General features: G+C 60.5%; 2 protein-coding genes across 6 annotated transcripts in view; both read right to left on the bottom strand.

The window, feature by feature from the left end:
• The window catches only part of SPSB1 (splA/ryanodine receptor domain and SOCS box containing 1), a 63,210-nt gene extending 56,807 nt beyond the window's left edge, over positions 1-6,403 (bottom strand). Inside the window, exons 1-2 of one of the 3 annotated variants that reach the window (XM_070404024.1) lie at positions 6,232-6,318; positions 2,275-2,333 (exon numbers count right to left, since the gene is read on the bottom strand). The gene's annotated coding sequence lies outside the window, so the exon portion shown is untranslated. Of the gene's footprint in view, positions 1-2,274; positions 2,497-6,231 lie in introns of those variants that run through there. The other 2 variants (XM_070404026.1, XM_070404025.1) reach the window with 2 other exon arrangements.
• An 8,352-nt stretch (positions 6,404-14,755) lies between these two features.
• Positions 14,756-24,733, bottom strand: part of H6PD (hexose-6-phosphate dehydrogenase/glucose 1-dehydrogenase) — a 29,693-nt gene continuing 19,715 nt past the window's right edge. For all 3 annotated transcript variants that reach the window (XM_070404023.1, XM_070404021.1, XM_070404022.1), the window contains exons 4-5: positions 21,910-22,179; positions 14,756-20,090 (exon numbers count right to left, since the gene is read on the bottom strand). In XM_070404023.1, coding sequence (XP_070260124.1) covers positions 18,730-20,090; positions 21,910-22,179 — 1,631 coding nt within the window. In that variant the 3' untranslated portion in view covers positions 14,756-18,729. The remainder of the gene's footprint in view (positions 20,091-21,909; positions 22,180-24,733) is intronic.

Below are 24,733 nucleotides of genomic sequence, written 5' to 3'. Positions count from 1 at the left end.
CCCCTGCACCCAGCCCCTCCCCCCACAGGTCCATCCCCTGCACCCAGCCCCTCCCCCCACAGGTCCATGCCCTGTGCCCCAGCCCCTCCCCCACAGGTCCATCCCCTGCACCCAGCCCCTCCCCCCACAGGTCCATCCCCTGCACCCAGCCCCTCCCCCCACAGGTCCATCCCCTGTGCCCAGCCCCTCCCCCCACAGGTCCATCCCCTGTGCCCCAGCCCCTCCCCCACAGGTCCATCCCCTGTGCCCCAGCCCCTCTCCCACAGGTCCATCCCCTGCGCCCCAGCCCCTCCCCGCACAGGTCCATCCCCTGCACCCAGCCCCTCCCCGCACAGGTCCATCCCCTGTGCCCCAGCCCCTCCCCCCACAGGTCCATCCCCTGTGCCCCAGCCCCTCCCCGCACAGGTCCATCCCCTGTGCCCCAGCCCCTCCCCGCACAGGTCCATCCCCTGCACCCCAGCCCCTCCCCCCACAGGTCCATCCCCTGCACCCCAGCCCCTCCCCGCACAGGTCCATCCCCTGCACCCCAGCCCCTCCCCGCACAGGTCCATCCCCTGCACCCCAGCCCCTCCCCCACAGGTCCATCCCCTGCACCCCAGCCCCTCCCCGCACAGGTCCATCCCCTGCACCCCAGCCCCTCCCCCACAGGTCCATCCCCTGCACCCCAGCCCCTCCCCGCACAGGTCCATCCCCTGCGCCCCAGCCCCTCCCCGCACAGGTCCATCCCCTGCACCCAGCCCCTCCCCCCACAGGTCCATCCACTGTGCCCCAGCCCCTCCCCCACAGGTCCATCCCTTGTGCCCAGCCCCTCCCCCCACAGGTCCATCCCCTGCACCCAGCCCCTCCCCCCACAGGTCCATCCCCTGTGCCCCAGCCCCTCCTCCACAGGTCCATCCCTTGCCACCCTCCTGCCTCCGGGCCCCCACTCAGCTCCACTCCAGCCTCTCACTAGCCCATGCTCACTTTCTACACCTGCCGTCCTTCCACCAGGAATGCCTCCTGCCTGTCTCACTTCTGCCTATCACCGTCCCATAATGCCCTAGGCACGGCCATCACAGGGCCTGTCTCTCCCACTACACAGAGATGGAGCGAGACCCCCTCTCCATCTTTTGTGTCCTCAGCCCCAGTAGATTGGCTGCATACAGTAGGTGCTCAATAAATGTTTGCGTTAAAGAATAAATGACAAGCGGCCCAATAACAGCTCACGAGAGGGGCCTCTCCTTGGAGCTCCTGACCTCCTGTGGGGTCAGAGGGGAAATTCTGGTCTAGAAACGAAAAGCTGACAGTCAGGTTCGGTGAGGGAGACGCCATCACCCACCACCCACCCCACAGGCTGTGCACCATGCACGTGGCTAGCCCTGTGCGAGGCTAGTCCTGATGCATGTCAACTCCTGGAACCTCACAGCCACCTGGTGCGGTGGCAGCCACACCACACGGTCACGCAGGCCGAGGCCACGAAGGGGAGCTAGTGTCTGACCAGGCCACCCGGCCAGGAGGTGCTGGCGGGTCCTCTGAGCCCGGGTCCAGGCCTCGCCGAGCCCTGCTCAGAACCACCCCGCTACAGGCCTTGGCTGCACTCGTGCGGGCAGTGGGTATCCATGTTGTCACGTGTATTAGAATGTATTTCTTTTTTAAGTCTACATCAGTGATGGTGAACCTTTTGAGCTCGGCGTGTCAGCATTTTGAAAAACCCTAACTTAACGCTGGTGCCGTGTCACATATAGAAAGTTTTTTGATATTTGCAACCATAGTAAAACAAAGACTTATATTTTTGATATTTATTTTATATATTTAAATGCCATTTGACAAAGAAAAATCAACCAAAAAAATGAGTTCGAGTGTCACCTCTGACACGCGTGTCATAGGTTCACCATCACTGCCCTAAACAGTCCACTCAAAAATGGTGAAAACGGTAAGTTTGAAGTTATGCGGATGTTATTGTGATTTTTTTTTAAAGAGAGAAGCAGAACACCCCTAAACCAGAGCGCCTTCCCAGGTGGCTCTTGGGCACCCTGGGGCCCACTGCGGAGACCCCGGCACACGCCCTCCTATTAGGGGCCCGTCTGGCAAGGGCACTCGGAGCTGGCGCAGCCGCCCAGACGCCGTCACCAGGTCGATCCAGCATCCTGCTCCCTGCGCCATTTCCGTCCCACGTGCCCTTGGTCGTGGCCCACATCACCCACTGCCCCCCTCATCTCCCCAGAGGTACCCGCAGATGCTCGCCCACGCCCCCGCCCACCGCCCAGACGGTGAATTCAAGCCGGTGACACGTACGTTTAGGTCAGTTGGGTCCGGAGCTTGTGACAAACCATTTCCACAGGCCCCGCCGGGTTCTAGGAGAGAACAAGGGTGAACGTGTCAAGGACTCGGATCAGAGCCTGGGCCTAGCACCCACATAACACCGTTTCCCAGCATGAATGTTACTATCACCATCGTCACCATCGTCACGATCATCATCAAACAAGGTCACACCGCGGAGCACTCAGCACCTGCTCCCTGAGCCTGGCAGCCGGCTAAGGGCGGGCTTTTCCTCTCAGGTGGGGGGGATGCTATCACTCACGGGGACGAGGGTGAGAACGAGGTTGAAAGTCCAAAAGAAAAGTCCCCTTAAGTCAAGATTTTTTCGGTCAGGCCTAGCGGGAGGGACGCGCAAGAGCTTATGTACCCTATGCGGAGGGAGACCGCGGCACACCTGTCCCCACCCTGCACGCTGTCTGATAAAGACGCTCCTTCGCGTCTGGCCAGCGTGGCTCAGCGGTTGAGCATCAACCTGTGAACCAGGAGGTCAGGGTCCAATTCCCAGTCGGGGCACATGCCTGGGTTCCGGGCTCGGTCCCCAGTGTGGAGCGTGCAGGAGGCAGCCAATCAATGATTCTCTCTCATCGTTGATGTTTCTCTCTCTCCCTCTCCCTTCCTCTCTGAAATCAATAAAATATATATATATAAAAGACACTCCTTTGCAAACTTCTCAGGCACAAAAAGATAATTCGAGTGACACATACCACAATCTATTTCTTGAGAAGGATGGTGTTAAATTCTCAGACTAAACTCTCGAACGCCATAGGATCAGAGGTTTGGCTCAACATGAAGATGTTTCATCAGGCAAGTGTCTGCGCCCCCAGGAGGAGAGTGGGTGCCAGGCCCAGGCATAGCACAGGGAGCACAGCTCTGGCCTCCGCCAGCTTGACCCCCACCCGCTGGCCCCTGACCCTAAGAGACATTCAGCACCCTGCTGCCTGCCCAGGAGGCATCGGGTTCTGAGAGGCAGCCCTGGAGGCCAGCGGAAGGGTGGTTCCGGCCTTGCTGGACCAGCCCACGGAATGCAGCCCCACCCAGCTCCAAAGTGACATCACTGGTGCCCCCAACAGGACCTCTCCCTCCTGGCCCCCCCCAGAACCCACTGATTCTCCCCTGACCCTTGACCTCCCTCCCTAAAGCCACATCTGTCCTGGCTCATGGCTGTCAGAGCCACTGAGGTCAACATGCCATTGCTTTTCTGTCTCTGTGCTTCCCTGGGAAAGAAAAGGAAGACTTAATAAAGTTATTGCATTAGGTCACGCCACACCCCCATCCATGCACACGCACATATTCTCTCTCTCTCTCCTCTCTCTCTCTCTCTCTCTCTCTCTCACTCTCTCTCCATCTACTGGTAAAGCACTCTACAGAAGAAAAAGCAGTCAGAGAGCAGAGAAGTGCTTAAAATGATCTAATCCACCCATCACTTCACAGCTGGGGAGACATGAGATCCTGGCCCATGACCTCAGCCCGGGGGACAGTAACCAACGGCAACAGCCAGGATTCTGAAGACTTGGTCCATGGCCCTGGCTGTGCACTTTGGGTAAGGCAGCCACCCTCTCTGGGCCTCTGCTGGGAACATATCCTGTAAGACAGGACTTCCCAGCTCCTGGAAGCCAGCCTCTGCCCCAGAGCTTAGCCCAGCGCTCCCCACCACCCGGAGCGGGAGCCCAGGAAGGGCCGGGGCAGAGAAGGGAGGAGCAGCCCCCTTTCTTGCTTGCTGCTCTCCTCACACCCCACAACCCTCCCCGCTCCTACCCCCAGGAGAATTATTCTGAGGACACCAAACCTTAGTCACTCGGACGGCGCTTTTACCATCAACACCTGTTAAAACTCAACTCATGACCAGTTTCTGATGCTACCGGCTGGAGTGTTTAATTAAATATTACTCACTCAGGAAGCAGCCCCTGCCAACTCACCCCAAAGCGTATAGTTCATTTTCAGAGAAAGAGAGAGGGGGAGGGAGAGGCGTCTGCACCCGCCTCAGCTGGCACCAGGGGGGCTGCCCTAGTCCAGAGTGTGGGTCCAACACAGCCCAAAGTCAGGCACCAGGGGGTCCACAGCCAGGCGACCATGGATGGCACACACACACTCACTCAGAGACACTCACCCCACACAGACACACACTCACACAGATGCACTCACACACACAAACATTCACATAGATGCACTCACATACATATTCACACACAGATGCACTTAAGAGATACACACGCACTCAGAAACACACACACAGATGCACTCAGACACACACACACAGATGCACTCAGAGACACACTCACACAAACATTCACATAGATGCACTCACATACATAATCACACACAGATGCACTTAAGAGATACACACGCACTCAGAAACACACACACAGATGCACTCAGACACACACTCACAGATGCACTCAGAGACACACACACAGATGCACTCAGAGACACACTCACAGATGCACTCAGACACACACTCACACAGATGCACTCAGAGACACTCACACAGATGCACTCAGAGACAATCACACAGATGCACTGACACACACTCACACAGATGCACTCAGAAACACTCACACAGATGCACTCAGAGACACACAGATACACTCAGAAACACACACACAGATGCACTCAGAGACACTCACACAAACATTCACATAGATGCACTCACATACATAATCACACACAGATGCATTTAAGAGATACACACGCACTCAGAAACACACACACAGATGCACTCAGAGACACACACAGATGCACTCAGACACACACTCACACAGATGCACTCAGAGACACACACACAGATGCACTGACACACACTCACACAGATGCACTCAGAGACACACAGATGCACTCAGAGACACACACACAGATGCACTCAGAGACACACACACAGATGCACTCAGAGACACACAGATGCACTCAGAGACACACACACAGATGCACTCAGAGACACACACACAGATGCACTCAGAGACACTCACACAGATGCACTCAGAGACACACAGATGCACTCAGAGACACACACTCCCAGAGACACACGTATGCAGAGCACACTCAGACCTCAGAGCCACACATACTCGTATACACTCTCACACACATTTACACACCTAGTCACACACCCACACAGACGGGCTCACAGAGACCCACTGCACGGCATCCTACGCTCAGGCACACACACCCTCACTCGCTCACTCACACTCACAAACTGGCCGGCGCAGGCCAGCGGGGCCATTCACACCCCCAGGCGCCTCTGCCCTGAACTTGACCAGGACCGGCGCCGGGTCCTCGCACAGCCGGGCCGGTGGCCCATCGCACGGCTGCACCCACGGGCCAGGCTGCTCCGGGTTTTCCGTTTTCAAGATTCCCTGACATAACCCTCGGCTCCACGCCGCGGCGGCTCCGGGGAGGCGGGGAGGGTGGCGCCGCCCGGGTGTCGCCCGGCAGGCTCCCCGGGGGAGGCGCTACCGGGCGGGCGGGGGAAGAGCGAGGGGGCCGGTCCCGCGGCGCTGCCGATGCGGGCGGACCGGCGGGAAAAGCGAAACTAACTTCGCGGAGCCGCGGGACGGTCGCGGGAACCGAGGCCCGGGGGGTCCCGGCACCCGGAGGTCGGCGGGGGCCGCGCGCCCGAGGCCCCTCCACCCGGGCTGCAGCCGCCGGGACGCAGCCGGGCGCCACGGCCGCGGGGACCCCCGCCCCGGCGCGCCCTGCAGGTGGGGACCCGCGGCTGCCGCGACCCGCCCGCGCCTGCAGCGGCCGCACCGGCAGCGGCGCTGGGCGGCGCCCGAGCCCCTCTCCCGGGACCCGCGGCGGCCGCAGGCTCCCCGCGCCCCTCCGGTCCCCGGTCGGGACCCCGCCGGCCCCGCGCCCACCCACTCGGTCCCCCAGTGCGCGACCCCCGAGCCCACCCGCCCGGCCCGCCGCCACCCGCTCCCCGACCCCGGCCCTGCCTACCGCGCCGGGAGGCCGCCGCCGCCGCCCGCTCTCCGGGGCCGAGAGGCTGAGCGCCCGGGCCGCGCCCGCCGCGGGGACCGAGCCTCCTCCGCCCGCGGCCCGGCGCCAGCGCCTGGAGCCTGGATCCGGTGCGAGCGCGCGGGCTGCCCGAGCGCGACTTCTGTGCAAAGAAAAAGCGACCAAAGGCTTTAAAGTGAAAAAACGAGCCCAGCGCGGGGGGGGGTGGGGGGGGGGGCGCGGCCCGGGGTGACCCCGCCCCCGCCCCGCCCCGCCCCGGGCTCGGGCGTGCGGGCGGCTGCGCGCGGCTGGGCTGGCGGAGGGGCGCGGGGCGCCGGCGGTCCCGGCGGCGGGCGGGCAGCGCTTCCCGTGCCCCGCGCCCTCTCGGCCGCCCCCCTCCGCCGCTCCCTCCTCGCCCCACCGAGGCCGCCGGGTGCGCGGGGCGGCGCCGAGGCGTCGGTCCCTCCGGAGGCGTCTTTGGGAAACGCCGGGCGGCCTCCGCTGGGCCAGAGGCCGGAGTTGCAACACCCGAAGGAGCGCGGCGGTGCCAGCCCCAGCCCCGGCCCCAGGAGGGGGTGGTCTTGCTAATAATAATTCCGATCTCTCGGGAGAGCGGGGTTGTTTCAGGAACCTCGGAGCAAGGCCTCGCTGGCCTCAGCTGACTCCCAGCAGCTCGGGGTTCCGGAATTCTAGGGCACAGAGAGGGGTTGTGGGCCGGGATCAGCCCCGCGAGCGTCCCCATTTGGGTACCCGGTACCCACAAGGAGGGGTGGGGGTGGGAGTGGGGTCTCAGGACTCTCAGGCCCCAGGGTCTGGGCACCTGGGCATCCAGCGCCCGATGGCTCCAGGCAAACAGCAGGCCGCCTTCCGTGCGTGATTATGAATGAATGAATGAATGAATGAGCGAGCAATTGCCTGGGAGGTCCCCACGCCCGACGACTTCTCTACACGGTGTCCTGTGGCTCTCGCTCCTCAACGGCATTTTCCTCCCCGTCCCCTTACAGAACAGCCACTTGCACCCTAGAACTGGGAAGTTTTAAAAGAAATTACTGTTTTAAGAACAAAATCTTACGTTCCTCCACCCCTCGCTGTGTGTAGTGTCCATTGAAGGAAGGGCATGGGGAATTGGCATTACTGGAGAAGCTGTTACAAACAATGTGGTTTCTAGTTATTTCATCGTTACCAGAACCTGGAAGGGCAGGACGGCTGAACTCATTGTAAAGATGAGGAAGCCGTAAGGTCGTGGCCAGAGGCCCTGCCCTAGCAAAGGGTGGAGCCCAACCGGACTCTGTTCGCTGCCAGCGTTTGATGTCTTCCCACCTCGTGCTGTTGATCAGTTTCTCTGTTTTGAATTTTAAAAATGTTGTGGCTCAACCGGCTGCAACGGGGTGGACAGGCCTGTGTGGGCATTCTTACCGCTCAACTGACACTCCTGGTTCACGCTGTCTAGTCGGGGGCAGCCACTGCCCGCAAGCCAGGGGCGCTTGGAATTTAAAAGGGCACGTGAGTCCCTTTAGCCACTTTGCAATTTGAGAGTTGTGCCTTGTCCCTGGTGGGCGTCAGGGCCCGTGGGAGAGGTGTGCGAGCACAGAGACGGCGGGGGTCTTTCCAGGCCCCTGGTCCGCCCCAGAGTGTGGCCTTGAAAAAGTACAGCTGCCTCTGGGCTTCATTCCTCTCCCCCAAAGGGGTAACCGCGATCCAAGTGCCGTAAGCACGGAGTGTGCGCCCCCATCAGGTGCTGTCCCCTCTCGTGGTGCGGCCTCACTTCTCACCCTGGGGGCATCTTCCGGAACAGACTGGAAAATGCAGATTGCGTGCTGTTTACCCGGGGCCAGAGACCCCACCTTTGATGGGAACCCTGACAGATGGCTCCCAGTTTGACGTCCTCAGCACTCTCACCCCGCCCTCCTGCAGCATTAACCTAGAAATTCCAGCTGGGATCCCGCAGGTAATTAGATCCTGCTGACCTGAATTTCCCAGAGGCCGCCTGGGGGCCCTCCTCCCGCCAGGACACTGGGCTGGTGGGCCAGATGAGGGTGGGAAGCCGGTGTTGAGCAACCGAGGAGACCAAACTCTGCCCCTGTGTGCTCATCCTATCAGTGCTGATACTATTGTTTGTTAGAAGATACATAATCTTGCAATGCCGTGACATCAGCTGATAAACACCATCCAGGAATTTGCAGACTGACTCCAAGTCATCAACTAAGTGTCTGTGTTCCACAGGGGTGAGAAGGCAGGAGGGTGACTCTGAGATCCTGGTGGTGCCACCACCACCCCCCCTCCCCCCCCCGCCAGCTCCACCCCCACCCACACACACATTTCATCACTTGCATCAGTACAATTTGCTCACGTCTCTAATCTGCCTCGGGAAGATGACAGGGAGAAATTGTAAGAGAGCAAAATGAACAGCAGCTGCTTTTTCTGAGGATGAAGAGTCTGTCCAGAGATGTCCTGGGCAGTGTTTGGGCCCACAGACCAGAATTCTACTGTTTTCTTTCTCTTTTTAATATATTTTATTGATTTCAGAGAGGAAGGGAGAGGGAGAGAGAGATAGAAACGTCAATGATGAAAGGGAATCATTGATTGGCTGCCTCCTGCACACCCCTCACTGGGGATGGAGCCTGCAACCAGACATGTGCCCGACTGGGGATCAGACTGTGACCTCCTGGTTCATAGCTCAACGCTCAACCACTGAGCCACACTGGCCGGGCTCCTACTGTTTTCATAAGCATTAGGGACTCCATTTTCTCCAAGTCCCTTTGCTGATTGGAGTGAATGGGCAAGGAATTTGGAACTAGACAAGCCTAACCCAAACCCCAGCCCTGCCAGTCACCAGCTGTGCGACCCTGAGCAAGTTCCTTAACCTCTCTGAGACGCGGTTTCCTTCTCTGTAATATAGCTCTACATCTTTCCCAGAATTTGTGGGGTGAGGGACAATCGTCAACAAATATTAATTGAACACCACACGTGCAGGGGATTGTGTTAGAATGAAATCATAGGGTTTTGAGGAATTTCCAGATAATGGACACATGTTACATACTATTATTGACAAGAATAAAAAGAGGTTTCCTTGCCCAGCCGTGGCTCGGTGGTTGAGCGTCAAATCTATGAACCAGGAATCCCTGTTCGATTCCCTGGGTTGCAGGCTCAGTCACCATTTTGGGGCGTGCAGGAAGCAGCCAATCAATGATTCTCTCTCATCATTGATGTCTCTATTTCTCTCTCTCCCTCTCCCTTCCTCTCTGACATCAATAAAAATATATCTTTTTAAAAAGAGGCTTCCTCGCAAAGCGTGGGATCCATAATACAGAAGTGTGGCAAGACCCACCAGAACCGAAAGAACACTGAAGAGCATTAATACAATTTAGAACATCTCTGACAAAAGATGTTCTTATCGCATGCCGTGACACTGAAGCACGGTGGACCTTATCTTACAGAACTTTGATCTTACAGCATTCATGAATGAGGACATTGATTCATTTCATACTCTTTGGCCTTAAACTTCTGTGGGTTTCATGAAGGATCACATATTGGACAGTGCCACCTGCTGGCAACATATGATATTGCAGTGTAGCTCTATCAGACATTGTCACTCGTCAGAATAAGCAGTGGTTCTCAACCTTCCTAGTGCCGCGACCCTTTAATACAGTTCCTCATGTTGTGGTGACCCCCAATTTCATTGTTACAAATTGAACATAATGAAAGCATAGTGATTAATCACAAAAACAATATGTAATTATATATGTGTTTTCCGATGGTCTTAGGCGACCCCTGTGAAAGGGTCGTTCGACCTCCAAAGGGGTCGCGACCCACAGGTTGAGAACCGCTGGAATAAAGGGACGATGCAGTTTCAGTGGCTTTAAGTGAGACACTGGGTGACAGCCAGGCTTGAGGAAAGTTCCCATAACTTTGAAAAGAAATTAATAAAGAAGTGGCCTTGGATTTGTGACAGTAATGATTGCAGCAGCCACTGAGGACCCCATGCAGCCAGCTACCAAGATATGGGAGCAGAGCCTTCAGTCCCGGCAGAGCCATGGAACCCGACCCAGAGGGACAGGTTCTGCCCCAGCCACCGCCCCTGTTGGCACAGGCCCATGGAGGATCTAGGCGAAGGCGCTGGCAGGAGCCAGGTGGCTCTGGCCATTAGCACCTCCCTGCCCCTTTCTCATGTTCTGGGCCATCTGGTCGCCCTTGTCCTCTGATTTCTGTGCCACAGAGATGCCCAGTGCCTCCGGGAAGAATGGTGCTCTGGGCGATTGGGCCCACCAAATGCCGGCCAGCCCCTCCCCACCTCCCCCAGGAATGCCCTCCAAGGGCAGGCCAGCCCCTTCCTGTCCTCCACGCTGTCCTTGCTCCAGTCCCCTGGGGACGCCGAGTCTGGGTGAGGTCCCCAGGGTGCCCACTCTGAACCCAGGAGGGGGAGGACTGGGGTGGAGGGAGTTGAATTTCCTTTCTATTTAAAGGGGAAAACCCAAGCCAATATTTTTAGGTGCCAGCTAAGAAGTGGCTTCCTCTACACAGGGTCTCCCTCGTCGGCTGTGTGGCCGGTGGTGCTGCGGGGGGGGGGGGGGGGGGGGGGGGGGGGACAGATGCTGACATCTGGTTTTAGTGAGGGGTCTGCTTTTCCCCACTCAACCAGCTCCAGAAGGAACTTTCAGGAAATTGGTGGCAGTCGGAACCGGCTCCTCTGGCCTCTGGATTTCATTCCGCTTGCAGACCACCCAGGCGGCTGGCACTCAGCGAGAGTGGCTGAGCTCTGTCTGGGAGCCGCATCTGGGAGACACTCTGCAGCAGCTGCCTGAAGCCATCTGTCAACCTGTGCGTCTCTGTGCCCAGCAGGGCCCGTGGCAAGGAGGGGCTCCTGGCGACCCTGCAGCCGGCCTATGTGGGGGTCACTCTGTCTCTCAGGGCAGCAAAGGCCCAGAGACGATCTCTGCTGCCCATCAGGGGCTCGGGTTTTGGGTGTGGCTGGGGGAGCGGGGCGTGCAGATCTACTGAGACCTGGGCATGTGGGCAAAGCCGGCGCAGAGGAGGGGTCTGCCCGGGCTGGGCTGCTGAGGGACAGCTCTGTGGACTAATCTGCCTCCACAGCCACGATCCTGACAGCTGAGCGAGTCCTGAGGGGTCTCCCAGGTCACTGAGTAGGAGCAGATCCTCCTGGGCCAGGGGGTCTGGGAGTTGCATCCTATCAGCCCCCAGAACCCGACAGCCGCAGCCCCGGCACCCTCGGCCCATGGCTCTCAGAGGATGAGGCCCAGGCCCGGAGGGGGCTGGGTTGGGCCCATGTCCCGCACCAGGGCCCCCTGGAGAATGTCTGTGGTGCCCCAGGGTAGGCAGTGCCGCACCAGGCATCCCTGCACTCCAGCCAGCCTGCGACCACCTGGTCCTGCCTCTTTCCCCACCGGACTGGGAGCCACGGGCTGGGTCCTCTTCTGTCCTGGGCCCCTGGAATGCCCAAACCAAGCAAAGTGCTTGGCGCGTAGTAGGTGCTCAATAAATACTGGGCGGGGGGGGGGGGGGGTGGGCGGGTGTGTGTGAAGTCAATTGGCAACGTTTACTGAACAGCCCCTGGCACCTGGCACCTTTCCCCGGAGCGCTCCTGTCCCCACCGCCCTCCTGCCCACCTGCGTCCCCTCAGGACGGCGGCAGCACCTGGGGGCCAGCCCTGTTGGCCGCTCAGTGCTCTGCTAGACTCATTTCCTGTGCACAGGGCCGGCCGGTCCCCTTGTGGAACAGCCCCTGGGACACGGGAGACCTGCAGTGTCAGGTGAAGGGACTTGGTGAGTGGACACAATCCCTGTGTGGGCCTCCAGCGCCGAGGGAGCAGAGTGAGGGCCTCGCTGAACCCCTTCCCTGAGAGCAGCCCCATTACCCGGTTAACAGAGGAGGAAAACGGGCTCAGTGGTAAACCAGGCCCCTCGCTCCGCAGCGAACCAGCATGACCAGGATTTGAACCCAGAGCCCAACTCTGAGCCTCACAGCATGTGGTCTTGCAAAGGCCGCGAGAGGCAGGGACCTGAGTCCTCACCCCCAGATCCTCTCGAGGGCGCAGGAAGTGTGCCACCGCCACCGGCCAGGGGAGCAGCCCTGCTGCTCGGACAGGCCTCGGGTCTGCGAGCAAAGCGCTCTCAGCTGGGCCTCTGCGAGCGGCAGCGGCGGTGTGGGCAGAGCCGGAGCCCAGACTGGAGTGGGAGGAAGGGCCAGCGGCAGGGACCAGCACGGGGACCCCAAGAGATGAGACACACGGGGAGGCTGGGCTGCCTGGATGGCCAGTCCAGGTGACCCTCACAGCTGGATGATAAATCTCCACCTCACATGGTCTCATTGGCAGACCTGACAGGAGCGGGGGCGGGGTGGGGGGTGGGGGTGGGGGGTGGAGGCTGGGCACCCGAGGTGCTGGGGCCCAGGTTTGGGGAGAGGGGAGAGGAGGGAGAGGCAGGCGAGGAGGTGGAGGGTGGGCAAACAGTGACCCTGCTGTGTCACCCTCTCTCCTTGGACCTCTCTGTGGCCGGGCAGGGGGCCTCGATGGCACCTGTTCTCCTTATGAAGAGGAGGACAGTGACCAGAGAGCGAGGAGACACCCTCCATGCAGCAGGTTAAGTCACCCTATTTGCACGGAATCAAACCCTCGCTCAGAACGCAGCGGCTGTGGCACCGGGAGTGATGTTAGCGTTGGCGGGTGGGCGGGGGGGGGGGGGGGGGGGGAGGCGGGGGGGAGCCAAGGAAAGCACCACGACCCACGTTCGTTTCTGGGCGCACGACTGTCGCACTTCTGGGCGCAGCCCCTGGGCTCCTTCTGGCTCCGCTCCCAGGCCGCCTGTGGAACTCTGGTGGTAAACGATTGGGTTTGGATTTCTTGGGGGGGTGCTGGCTCCTGGAATCACTGGATGATTAGAAAAACATTTGTGCGGATGTTCCCTTCTCCGGAACACGAAATAACGACTGCTGAGCTGGCTGTTTCTGTCAGTGAGCGAGACCGCCCTGGTTTCTCAGGGCCGGTGGGCACGAGCCACGAGTCTGAGGCTCTGACACGCGTGGCGCATCCACGTGGGCAGTGTCTTCTCCCTTCCCCGCCCCCCATCCAGTGGCCGGTCCAGAGATGGGCCCTGCTCCCATTCCCTGAAGGGCTTTGGGGGCAGGGATCTGATTAGAAAAGGGAGTAGGGTTCTTGCCTGGAAGCTGATGGGCAAAGCACTGGACAAAGACTGAGATGACTGTTCACAGCCGAGAATTGGGAGGCGGGGAGGCCGGGGGGCGGGGGGGGGGGGGCCGGAGCAGGGGGCGGGCGAGGGCTCCCCAGGCCCCTCCCGGTGCTGCCCCCCCCAGTGACCCAACAAAGTCCGCCCAGGGCGTCCCAGGCAGAGCCATGAAATGCCCTCCCCTCCTTGGCATCTTGCCCCGTCCGGGGGCTGTGCGCCCCCTCGCAGGACAGGCACAGTCGCCAGATTAAACTCGGGACACCCAGGTAGATGCGACTTTCAGAAAAACAACCAGTAGCGTTTCAGCAGAATTATGCCCCAAATGCTGCCTGGGACATACTTCTACTCGAGTTGCATTTCTGTTCTTCGAATTTCTCTGGGCGTCCTGTAGATGGATTTGCTAAATCTAAGGACCCTAATGCACGGGGAGCGGAGCTCAGCGTCCTGGGGACGCCGCCCTGGTCCCCTGAGCCAGCTCGGCTGACGCTGCTCCCACGCCGGGCCTCCCGGGGAGGAGCTGAGGGTTGCCTTGTTCTTTCCGTTCCAGTTCGAGTTGGGTTTCTGTCACTTGCAACCCAAGTGCAGGGCGGCTCCCCAAGCGGTATCAGTGAGCCACCTGGCCACGTTTCCATGACAACAGCACAACCAAGGCCCATCACAACACCGATGTCCCAGCCGTGTGAGCTTCGGGGCAGAGGCACGATCAGGGACAGGACGGGACTGCGGGCTCTGGTCTCCAGCCTTCATCACCGCGGGGACCTTCCTCTCCCTGTGGGCTCGGGGGGGGGGGGGGGGGTAGTCACCTGTGCCTCTGGGTCCCTGGGGAGCCCACCCTCTGATGTGCACAACGCTCTGGCTCTTGCCTCCCCCCCACCCCCGCGGTTCTGCAGTTTTATTTGACTGCCCACAACCCTCACGTTCCTGGAACATGACACAGGTTGGGGGCAAGCACCAGGCAGAGGACATGACAAGGCCAGCAATGGCCCCTGGTCCTGCTGCTTGGAACTGCTCCCTCCTGGCCCCTCCCTCTCAGGTGCCACAGGGCACTCCCCGGGGACGTCCTCCCCACCCGGGGGCTGCCGGGAAGACGGGGAACCTGTGAGATGGGTTGTCTTGGCCCCCAGCGCGTCCAGGAGGCCCAGAGATCTCGGGCGACGGGAAGCAGCCGCTGGGCTCAGCAGCCCGTCTGCCGTGGGTCCGAGTCTGCAGTGGGTCCGGAGTGAGCCCTCCCTCCAGGCTTCCCTACCTCCTCCTCCGAGAACACACAGCTCAGCGATGAGGCCACAGCCCACCACCCTCCAGCTCCCACAGAAAGAAGGAAACATGAATTTTGGCAAAACAATTTTATTGCTTAAAAAAATAAATGTTGCATCTGACATAGGAAGTCATTTTAAAACTCTGAATGTGTCTGTTTGAGGCTTCTTTAAGAGCCCAGTATTCCCACAGAAACCGGGACAGTTCTCTTGGCAAAAAGGCACCGAGGTCTTGCTGCTTGGCGGGTGTTTGTTCTGCCCAGCATCTCCCCACTGCCAGGGGTTTCCCCCGGCTTCCTGCTCCTCGCGTCAGGAGCCCCGTACCGTTCCCCAGCCCGGGACAGAGGACAGGGACGCGATCCAGACCCAACACCCACTTCAGCGCCCACACCCCCTCCAGGCGTCTTGCTGGCAACTGCCCCTGAGCACCCGACAGACAGCGGGCCTTCCCAGGTGTAAACCAGGCACAGGTGCTGACAGCCCTTGGCCCCAGGGAGGCCCTGCTGGCATCTTCTCACCCAGTTCTTCCAAATGCAGAAGCCGGGGGTGGAGGGAGTGCCCTCCTTCTCATGGAATTGCCACCTAAAAAAGCCAGGGGCACCTCGAGGCCTGTGGGGCCCAGCAGAGCACGGGGTGTGTGTGTGTGGGGGGGGGGTACACTGCAGCCCCCATTCTTCACTCCAGCAAGTGACCGCAGGGGGCTGGCCCGCTCTGGAGTCTGTCCCGGGATGGCAGGTGCTGACCGCATTGGCCTGTCACGGGCCCCCTGCCCTGTGTCACCACTGGCCTTTCCTGGGACTGTTCCCCGACACGCGCCAGGCAGCTTCTCTTCGCTCCGTGTGGACTGAGGCCTGCGGGGCCCGTTGGCTGAAGATAAAGACGCACTGGGCAAGGCCGATGCAGACGTGAGGCTGTGGGTGTCTCCATTGAAAAAACGTTTGTTTCTGAGAACTAAAGTGTAGAGAAGGTCTGATGGAAGGTCTCTCCTCCTTTCTACCACACCATCCCTGGGGACGGGCCAGGGGAGACCAAAGCAGGCCGGAGCCCAGCCTGTGACTGTGGAATGATCTGAAATACCAGCCCGGCAGAGTGTTGATGAGCTGCTATGAAGCGCTGACTGCGGAGGAACGGGGGCAGGAGCATCCAGGAGACGGACTGGGAGGGCTCCCGCCTGCGGTTCGCAGGAAACGGCTCCCAGATCAAGATCAGATTCCAGCTCCCAGCAACCCGGAAAGTCCCTCATCCTCTCCAGACACATGGCAACAATGCTTCTCCAGAGATGCCCATCTGACAGGCCCCCGCGGAGGCCCTCCGCCTGCCCAGGGCTCCAGCACCCAGGGCTCCCTGGAGGGAGGTGGCCCCGTGGGAGGCGGGGGCATGTCTAGAACCCCCAAGACCCGGCTTAGGAGCAACTGGCCTGTTGTCATTAGACTTCAGTTTCAAAATCCCCAGTAAATGAGGCTCCTTCCACTACCTCACAGGGTGTTGAAAGGATCAGAGGAGACCATGTGCAAGATGTTGAGTATCTAGCCCGGGACTTAACCCCTCCGTCACCACCGCTTCCTCATCACCCACTGCTCTCTCCCTTGTGAAGGGGCCCGGGCAGTCCTGCTGTGCTGGGTGGGCCCAGGTGTGAGGCTGCAGGACTGGGAAACCCGGGTTCGAGGCCCAGCATGGGGGCAGTGTCCCCGTGGGAGCCAGGCAGGTTTGCTGCCTCCCAAGCCCGGGTCCTTGGCCTGTGGGACGGGGTAAAGCTGGATCCCGCAGCATTTTCTCAATGAGACAGAAAGGAGAGGGCACCATGTTCAGGCAGGTCCTGACCACGCTGGGCTGGAGACAGATTTCCAGGCCTCGTGATGTGACAGGTTCCCGGCTGTGGGTCACGGTCCCAAACGTTTGGAAACCACCAGCTGAGGTGGCCCGGTTCTGAGCTCCCCTTCCTGGCACAGGGCAAGGAGGGGAAGGGGAAGTGAATGCTGACAGTGTCTCCCGGGGACTTTTAGGACAGCAGCTGATTCTGGGAAGGAAACCTTTGGCATTTTTTGCCCCATTCCAAGCCCGTGTGCAAACTCCCCAGACAAAGGGTGCATTCGGGGGCAAGGCAACCCTCTAAGAACAGGACATCCTGGGCTCAGGCCCGCAGTGACTCACTCTTATTCAGAAACGGTGACAGCTCACCCTTTATCCCAGACGGAGACGCGGGCCTGTGGAGGCCCCTTCCTCTCTGGTGTTGCAACCACAGAGGAAGAAGTCCCCAAGGAACTTGGGGGAGTGCTGGGGCCCAGGGCGGCAGAGTACAACAATGGGAGCACAACACCGGGAGTTCCTGGGACACGGGAAATGCCTGCGAGTCAGACCACAAGGAACACCAGCAGAGATGGTGCGCGAGCGCCCCCACGTGGCCACCGGGGCACCCGACCTGCAACCACCTGTGCCGCCAGCATCTCTAGAGCAGAGAGGCTAAGACGCTGACCCATGAAGGGAAACCCTCGCCCGCCGGCACTGATGCTGTGCTGCGAGTCAGCGGCCCGCCTGCCGGTGGAAGCAGAATTTTAACGGGAGTGCCCCTGGCTCAGGCACCACCTCCCAGGCTCCCATCGCACGGAAGCAATATTCCTTTAAACCCGTAGCCGTGAGGAAAGTCTGAACAGTCAAAAGTAGAGAAACGGATTTCGGGGCGCCCCTCCTCACCAAGGAAAGCCCTCGCGCCACGCGGACACGTGCCTGTCTGACGGCGTGTCTGCCGCACAGTGAGGCCAGGAGGCGGGGCTCAGTCACACGAAGCATCTCTTATTCCCTGACAGCCACAGCTGGGGCACGACTAGGTGGAAAGCTGGAATACAGACTGTGTCCTGTCGCTGCTGATTTTTTAAAAAGCATTTCAGAGACACTCCTGGGGGTCTCAGGAGAACAGGCCCCCGGTCCCCGCTTCTCGAGAGCAGAGCACCCACCTATTCCTGAGGAGCCGCCGCCCTGTTCCCGAGCCTCCCACATGCAGTGGCGCCGTGAGCGGCAGGAGGGACGGCGGGCAGGGAGTCGCCGTGAGCGGCAGGAGGGACGGCAGGCAGGGAGTCGCAGGCAGGAGGGTGCTGCAGCCCCGGCCCCACGGCCGTCCCAGCAAAAGGCCTGGCTCCTGTCTGGTCAGATCAGAGCGTCTGGATGGCGCATCGCTTGACCTCACAGCTCTCCCCGCAGTGAGCTGTCCCCATCAGGGAGACTGACTAGGTCTTTCCTGGTAGAACAGGGAGGACACTGGAGGTTCCCTGAGATGGAAAGAGCCTTCGTAAGGAGGGACCCCTGGGATGGCCTGATGGTTATGCCCAGCGGGCGGGGCGGGGTCCCTCCATGCAGAGAAGGTCATTACTGAGGAAGGGCCCCTAACAAGTCACGAGGTGTTTGGCACCGTTGTAGCACCCAGTATTAGTGGCAGTGTTCTTGTCGTCATCTTTCTGTCTACAATTGGAGGGTCTGGGGACAGCCAGGATACCAAGGAGGGATGGAAGGCCCCCCCCGAGTCGGGACGAGGAAGAAGGACCGGACACACGGAGCAGGAGGCAACCCACAGGGGCCAGGGCAGCAGCCGATGGCAGAGGCTCCACAAGGAAATGGGAGACAGGGCTGCACCTGCCCGGCCTGGCCCTGCACCCACTGTGCCGGGCCCCCTGCTCTCTGCTGTCTGCGCCCTTCTCCACGGGAGCCGCCCCAGGGCCCCCCTCCGGGACCCTCCTCGGCCCCCTGCACGCCTCCTGCTGAAGCTGGGAGCTCCCACGCCGCAGCCTGGCCACGAGGCCGGCTGATGTTGACGTGGAACCACCAGTCTCTCCCAACCTGGATTTGAAGCCTCTCACAAGTCTCCATTTCTTCCTTGTTTCTGGGTCTGACCACATCTGGACAGGGACGGTCAAAGGGGTTGGGATGGGGCCTCTCCCGGGGCTGACCCTGAGGCATCCGATTCCAGAGAGCCAGGCGCCCGGGCAGGTGGCAGGACTCGGGGGAGGGGAGAGGACAGGGGAGAGACAGCCTGGGAGTGAGCAGGGGGCGAGGCCCCATCACCCCAGAAACGCCTCATAGTCCATGTACCACACCAGCTGGCCCGACACGGGCTGGACGCCCGAGATGGGCCACTTCTTGGGCTCGTGGCCGACGCGGCTCACCAGCAGGGTGATCTCGCGCTTCAACCGGCCCATGACCAGGACCGCCACCCTCCTGGCGCGGTTGATGAGGGGCAGGCTGAGGCTCATGCGGCGGCGCGGCCCGGAGGGGCTCTCGGTCAGCACCACCAGCTGCTCGCCCTCCAGGCCGGTGGGCGACTGCGGGAAGAGGGAGGCGGTGTGCCCGTCGGCGCCCATGCCCAGCAGCACCAGGTCGAAGCTGCTGTTGGCGACCAGGGCGGAGATCTCCTCGGCGTAGGCCTGGGCGCCCTGGTCCTCCTCGGCGCAGAGCCGCTGGCGCAGGTGCACGGGCATGGGGTGGACGTGGTAGTGCGGGAGCCTGACGTGCTGCAGCAGGTGCGTCTGCAGGCCCTGGAAGTTGGACTCAGGGTCCCAGAGCGGCACACAGCGCTCGTCCACCAGCCACAGGTGCGTGTGGGCCCAGGGGAAGGCGTAGTGGCCCATGGCCAGCTGCTGGAACAGGGCCACGGGGCTGGAGCCGCCCGAGAGCGCCAGGTGGAACTGGCCAGAGCGCCGCACGGCCTTCATGGCGGCTGCCTCGACGTCGTCGGCCAGCTTTGCGATCAGCTCCTCGGGCCAGGCAGTGACCAGCGGGCGATCTCGGTACGTGGACCTGAGAACCTGGAAGTCGCTGGGCGCGGGAGCGGAGCCAGGCCCCGGCACCAGCTGCTCCGGCTGCTGCACCGAGAAGGACAACTGGCCGCCACTGAACTCAAAGTCCAGCAGGTGCCCGTTCTCCGCCCCTCCGGGGTAGAGGCGGGGGGCCTCGCCGGCCAGGCTGTCCAGCAGGGGGGTCCAGAAGGCCCAGGAGGCCAGCAAGTTCTCTGTGGTGATGAAGGAGTCCTTGCGGCCGTGGAAGATGCGGGAGATGAGGACGGAGTAGGCGTCCTGCTCCCGCACGGGACTGTAGGCATAGAAATCAGACAGTGGGCGGCCGAATAGGTGGAGCCCGGGTGGGCCCCCCACTTCCTCCCAGCTGCCGGGCAGCGTGGGCCTGAACAGGTTCCGGCTCACCAGCACCGCAGGGCTGCCCAGCGCGCCGTGCCCAATGTGGAAGATGATCTGGCGCGGCAGACACGCGCTCTGCTCCGCGACCCAGTGCTGCTCACTCTGCACACAACACGCCCGGTTCTTGAACAAGACCCGGACGTAGCCCACTCTCTCGTCCAAGGCTTTGCCCGACATCAGGAGGAAAGGGACGCCCTCCCAGCGAAGGTTGTCCAGGTGAACGAGGATGCCTGCGGGGACAGGGACAGCGGAGGTGACGTTCCAGCACGGGAAACGGACTTCCCACCCACTCGCCTCCCCTCCCTGCCTCCCTGCCAGTAGCCCCCTCCCCCAGCCCCTTCTCTGAGCACCCACGGTCTTGCTAGGCTCACCCCCCACCTTTCACCCCTCCCATGATCTTCCCTCCAGCAGTGCTCAAAAAGCAGCCTCGCCAGGACAGTGTGGCTCAGTGGCTGAGCATCAACCTATGAACCAGAAGGTTACAGTTCAATTCCCGGTCAAGGGCACATGCCCGGGTTATGGGCTCAATCCCCAGTGTGGGGCATGCAGGAAGCAGCCAATTGATGATTCCCTTTCATCACTGATGTTTCTCTCTCTCTCCCTCTCCCTTCCTCTCTGAAATCAATAAAAATATATTTATAAAGAAAGAAAGAAAAGCAGCCCTAGCCAGTTTGGCTCAGTGGATAGAGTGTCAGCCTGCGGACTGAAGGGTCCCGGGTTCAATTCTGGTTAAAGGCACATGCCTCAGTTACAGGCTCGATCCTTGGCCCTGATCGGGGCCTGTGAGGGAGGCAACCAATCATCTCTCTCTCACAGCAACGTTTCTCTCTGTCTCCCCGCCTCCCTTCTACTCTCTCTAAAAATCAATGGAAAAATATGCTCAGGTGAGGATTAACCAAAAAAGAAAAAAAGAGAGAAAGAAAAACAGCCTCGGGACCATCGCAGACACCGCCTCTCCTAGACTCACCGTCCCCGAGGAAGGGGAACTGGGCTGAGGTCGGACCGAGCCTCTGAGAAAAGTCCCAAGATGGGGGATGCTGGCTAATGGAGCGGGGGCGGGGGGGAGGACTCAGGCATGCCTGAGCAAGGTCAGGTACAGAAGGGAGGGGGGAGGGGTGTGCAGATAAGGAGGACTTCGAGGGCGGGTAGGGGGTGTACCAAGGGCCAGGCGCTGAGCGTCCTCCTGACTCAGTTCCCTGCCCGTGTCCCCATCGCTCTCCCTGCAGATCTTGGCAGGTTTTTCACCGTCACTGAACCTCACATTTCCTCCCTCTAAGTGCAGATAATAACATGCCTGCCACGTGTGCATGCGTGTGAGGACTACATGAGATGACGCATATAAAGTGCCTGGCACAGCAGTGCTGCTCCTGTTGTGGGGTATTATCTGCAGCCTGAGGGAGCACCCTCTCCCAGAAAGCTCTGAGCCTCGGGGACTGCCCAGAGGATGGCTCTGGGGGGCCCTGCCTGACCAGCATGGTCCTTGCCCGCGGTGGGTGCTTTGGGCAGTGGCCGGACAGGCTTGCAGCCTCACTTGGGGGGGAGGAGCTGGACGTCAGCCCCACGAGGGTGAGAGCCAGGCGTGAGCCAGCCCTGGAGGATCTGTGGACAGGGACCGAACTGACACTGTCACAGGGTGTCCTTCACCTGAGGGAGCCAGCAGGGCACCTGCTGCTTTAAGCTGATGGGCGGCCCCCGAGTGCCCCTTGAAAACCCCACTTCAAGACCCTTCTGGCCTTGCCGAAACCGGTTTGGCTCAGTGGATAGAGCGTCGGCCTGCGGACTGAAAGGTCCCGGGTTCGATTCCGGTCAAGGGCATGTACCTGGGTTGCGGGCACGTCCCCGGTGGGGGATGTGCAGGAGGCAGCTGATCGATGTCTCTCTCATCGATGTTTCTAACTCTCTATCCCTCTCCCTTCCTCTCTGTAAAAAAATCAATAAAAATATATTAAAAAAAAAAAAAAAAAAAGACCCTTCTGGCCTAAACCCAAGGGCATCTGGGCTGGGAAAGCAGTGTCCAGTGGGGAAGCCCGCGCCCGGCCCGGGGCCCACCTGCGAAGGTCGGCGTCAGGCTGAGGAAGCCGGCCGGCTTGTCCAGCTCCCTGCGCACCTGCTCGCTGTAGGCCTGGTACTGGCCCAGGAGGGCGCTGCCCTTCTGGAGGCCCCGCAGCGCCTGGAAGACCTGCAGTTTGTGCCGCAGCACGTCCTCCGAGCTGCCGACGTCGAGGGGCAGCTCCATGGCCACCAGCATGAGGATCTCTGTCAGGTGGTTCTGCAGGACGTCGCGGATGACACCGTACTCCTCGTAGAAGCTGGTGCGACCTGGCGGGAGGAGAGGACGGGAGGCCATAAAGGTGGGCAACACGCCCGACGTCCCGAGGTGCACTGAGACCCCAGCCCGCGTGCCTCGTCCGCACCCCAAGCCCGGTCCACAGAGCCCACAACATGGTTTATGCAGAGCCGTTTAAGAGAAGGCGTCACACTCTCCGGGCTTCTCTTGTTTGACGGAGGAAACACGAGTTCCGTTTTCGGTGAGTTTCAGGAATTGCGTGGGGCAGGCTCTGGCCCCGGCAAAGGCCAGATTGCACTTGCAGACGCCTGGCCGGCCCTGGCCCCGCCCCTCCCTGCATCACGGAGAGGGCCTGGGCTCTGGGGTCTGAGGGCCACTTACTAGGTGTGACTTCTGAGTGCGTGTGTCTGCCTCCCGCCAATCAACGGGGCTGGCGACTGCCACCCGTTACCAAGTGCACCAAGGTGCCAGGCAACATGCAGGCGCCAAGGACACAGACAGGTCCTTGTCCTCGGCTTCCAGGGAGGGGGAATGGGAGAAAGGAAAAAGTAAGTCAACAGAGAAATGTAGAGATGTGACAGAGGGGCAGAGAAGGCCCCTCTGAGACCGAGGAGTCAGCCCTGCAGTGGCAGGGAGAGCAGAAGCCGAGGTAGGATGGAGCCTGGCTGGCTCCTGCGCCAGAGCTCTGGAGGGGGCAGGAGGGCAGGGGCCTGGAGCCCAGGTAAGGGGCTGGACTTGCTTCTGAGTTCCGGGGGAGCGCCTGGAGGGTTTCAAGTAGGAAGGGACAAGTTCAGATGTGCCTTCGGCCTAGACGCCGCCTGCTGTGGGGAGAAGGGCTGTAGAAACGAGGAGCCCGGGGACAAGGCTTTAGTGGGAGCACAGGGGCTGGAGGGAATGGACGACTCATTCTGGAGGCGGGACTGACAGGGCCGCTGAGCAAAGAGGAGAAGCCAAAGTAACTCCTAGAATCGGGGCCTAAGCGAAAGACGCCGGTGGAGACATCTGCCAAGATGGGGAGACAGGAGGGACAGTTTGACGGAGGAAACACGAGTTCCGTTTTAGGTGAGTTTCAGCTGGACATCCAGGTGAAGTCAAGTCGGCAGGGGGACAAGGTGAGGGCACAGCCCGCATGACAGCCCGACGCTCGCTGTGGCCTGGCACGGTGCAGAGGCTCACACGTGCCCTCTGGTCACACCCACAGGGCCTGCACGGCAGCCACCACGACTGTCCCTGCTCCACCAGAGCAAGAGTGTACCTGCCCATGGCGAGTACAGCAGCGCCAGGGGCAGGTTCACACACACACACACACACACAGGCCTGCCCCTCTCCAGAGCTCGGCGGGAGCTATGACTGTCAGAGTCAAGTGCAGAGGCTCCAGCTGTCTGAGAGCTTAGGTGCCAGCGCCCAGCTCCTCGCGTGGCCTGGCTCCTATCCGCAGCCGAAGCCGACGACACACAGAGAAAGCTCACATCACGACAGGAGGGCAGTCACGGATGGAGGCTACACGTGCACTGTCCATGACGCAGGCTGGTTCTTACCCCGGCAGCACCACTCGTGCGCGGGTCTCGGGTCTCAGCTCCGGGAGATGTCACTGACCCCTGGCCCACCCTGCGGGCCCCTGCCTTCTGCCAGCCCCTGCCTGACCCCGCCTGTCACTGCCCCTCGACACCCGAAGCTCCATCGGAGCAGGGGCTGCGTCCCTATTCACTGCTGCAGCCCTGGCACCGGAGAGCGCGCCACCCGCAACCAAGGGACACTGTACAGCGGAGGAAACGAACAGACACGCGTCGTCACGGATCAACTGCAAAAAACATGTCGCCAGAAAGAAACGTGAATGCTTCCAAAAAAAATTAATTCTGAACACAGGATGGAAAACGACCAGAAAAACAGAACTTAAGACAGAGGAAAACTGCTCCTGGGACTTAAAATGCTTTATGTACCAGAAATAATGGAAAAGAGTCAGTTACTAGAAGTCAGACCTGAGATTATCCTGAACGCAGGATAAAGGGACAGAAACAGCCACCTCCACCCCACACACAGCATGGCGCCCTTCAAAGGCCACAGCCACTGTCAGGGGTCAGACAGCCATGGCAACAACAGGCAGGGGCCAGGCACGGTCTACCGCAGTTTGGAGCACTGCAGGCGAGGAGGGAGGGAACTTGGGGAGGGACCCGGAGACACCAAAGCCCTGTTTTGAAGTCAGGCTGGGGGGTACGTGGTATTCCCTATACCATAGTCCTGTAGATCTTATGCGTATTTTGTAAGCATTCTTTTTTATTGTGTCAATATCTAATTCAAACAAACAACGAGGAGGGCTCCTCGTTCAGGCCGGCATGGCCAGCACACTGCTTTCCGCGGCCACCGGGGTCCTGAGTGAGGTCCCAACCACCTGCCTGCCCGGCTCCCAGCACGGCTCCGGCCAGCTGGAAGGCGAGCAGGACCAGGCCATGAGCAAGAGAACAACCCGCCCTGAATTCAGCCCAACATGCCACGCCCAACAGGAGGACCAGTGCTGTGGGCCAGAGAGGAAGCCGCAGCCTGCCTGCAGGAGGCACCCATGTCCCCGGTGCTGGAGTGACTCTTCCC

Source organism: Myotis yumanensis, unplaced genomic scaffold (genome assembly GCF_028538775.1).
Source record: "Myotis yumanensis isolate MYYU_CA2020_CCGP unplaced genomic scaffold, mMyoYum1.0.hap1 SCAF_2, whole genome shotgun sequence".
NCBI lineage: Eukaryota > Metazoa > Chordata > Mammalia > Chiroptera > Vespertilionidae > Myotis > Myotis yumanensis.
Note: the sequence above shows the minus strand (reverse complement) of the source record. Positions and strands in the feature narration are given on the sequence as shown.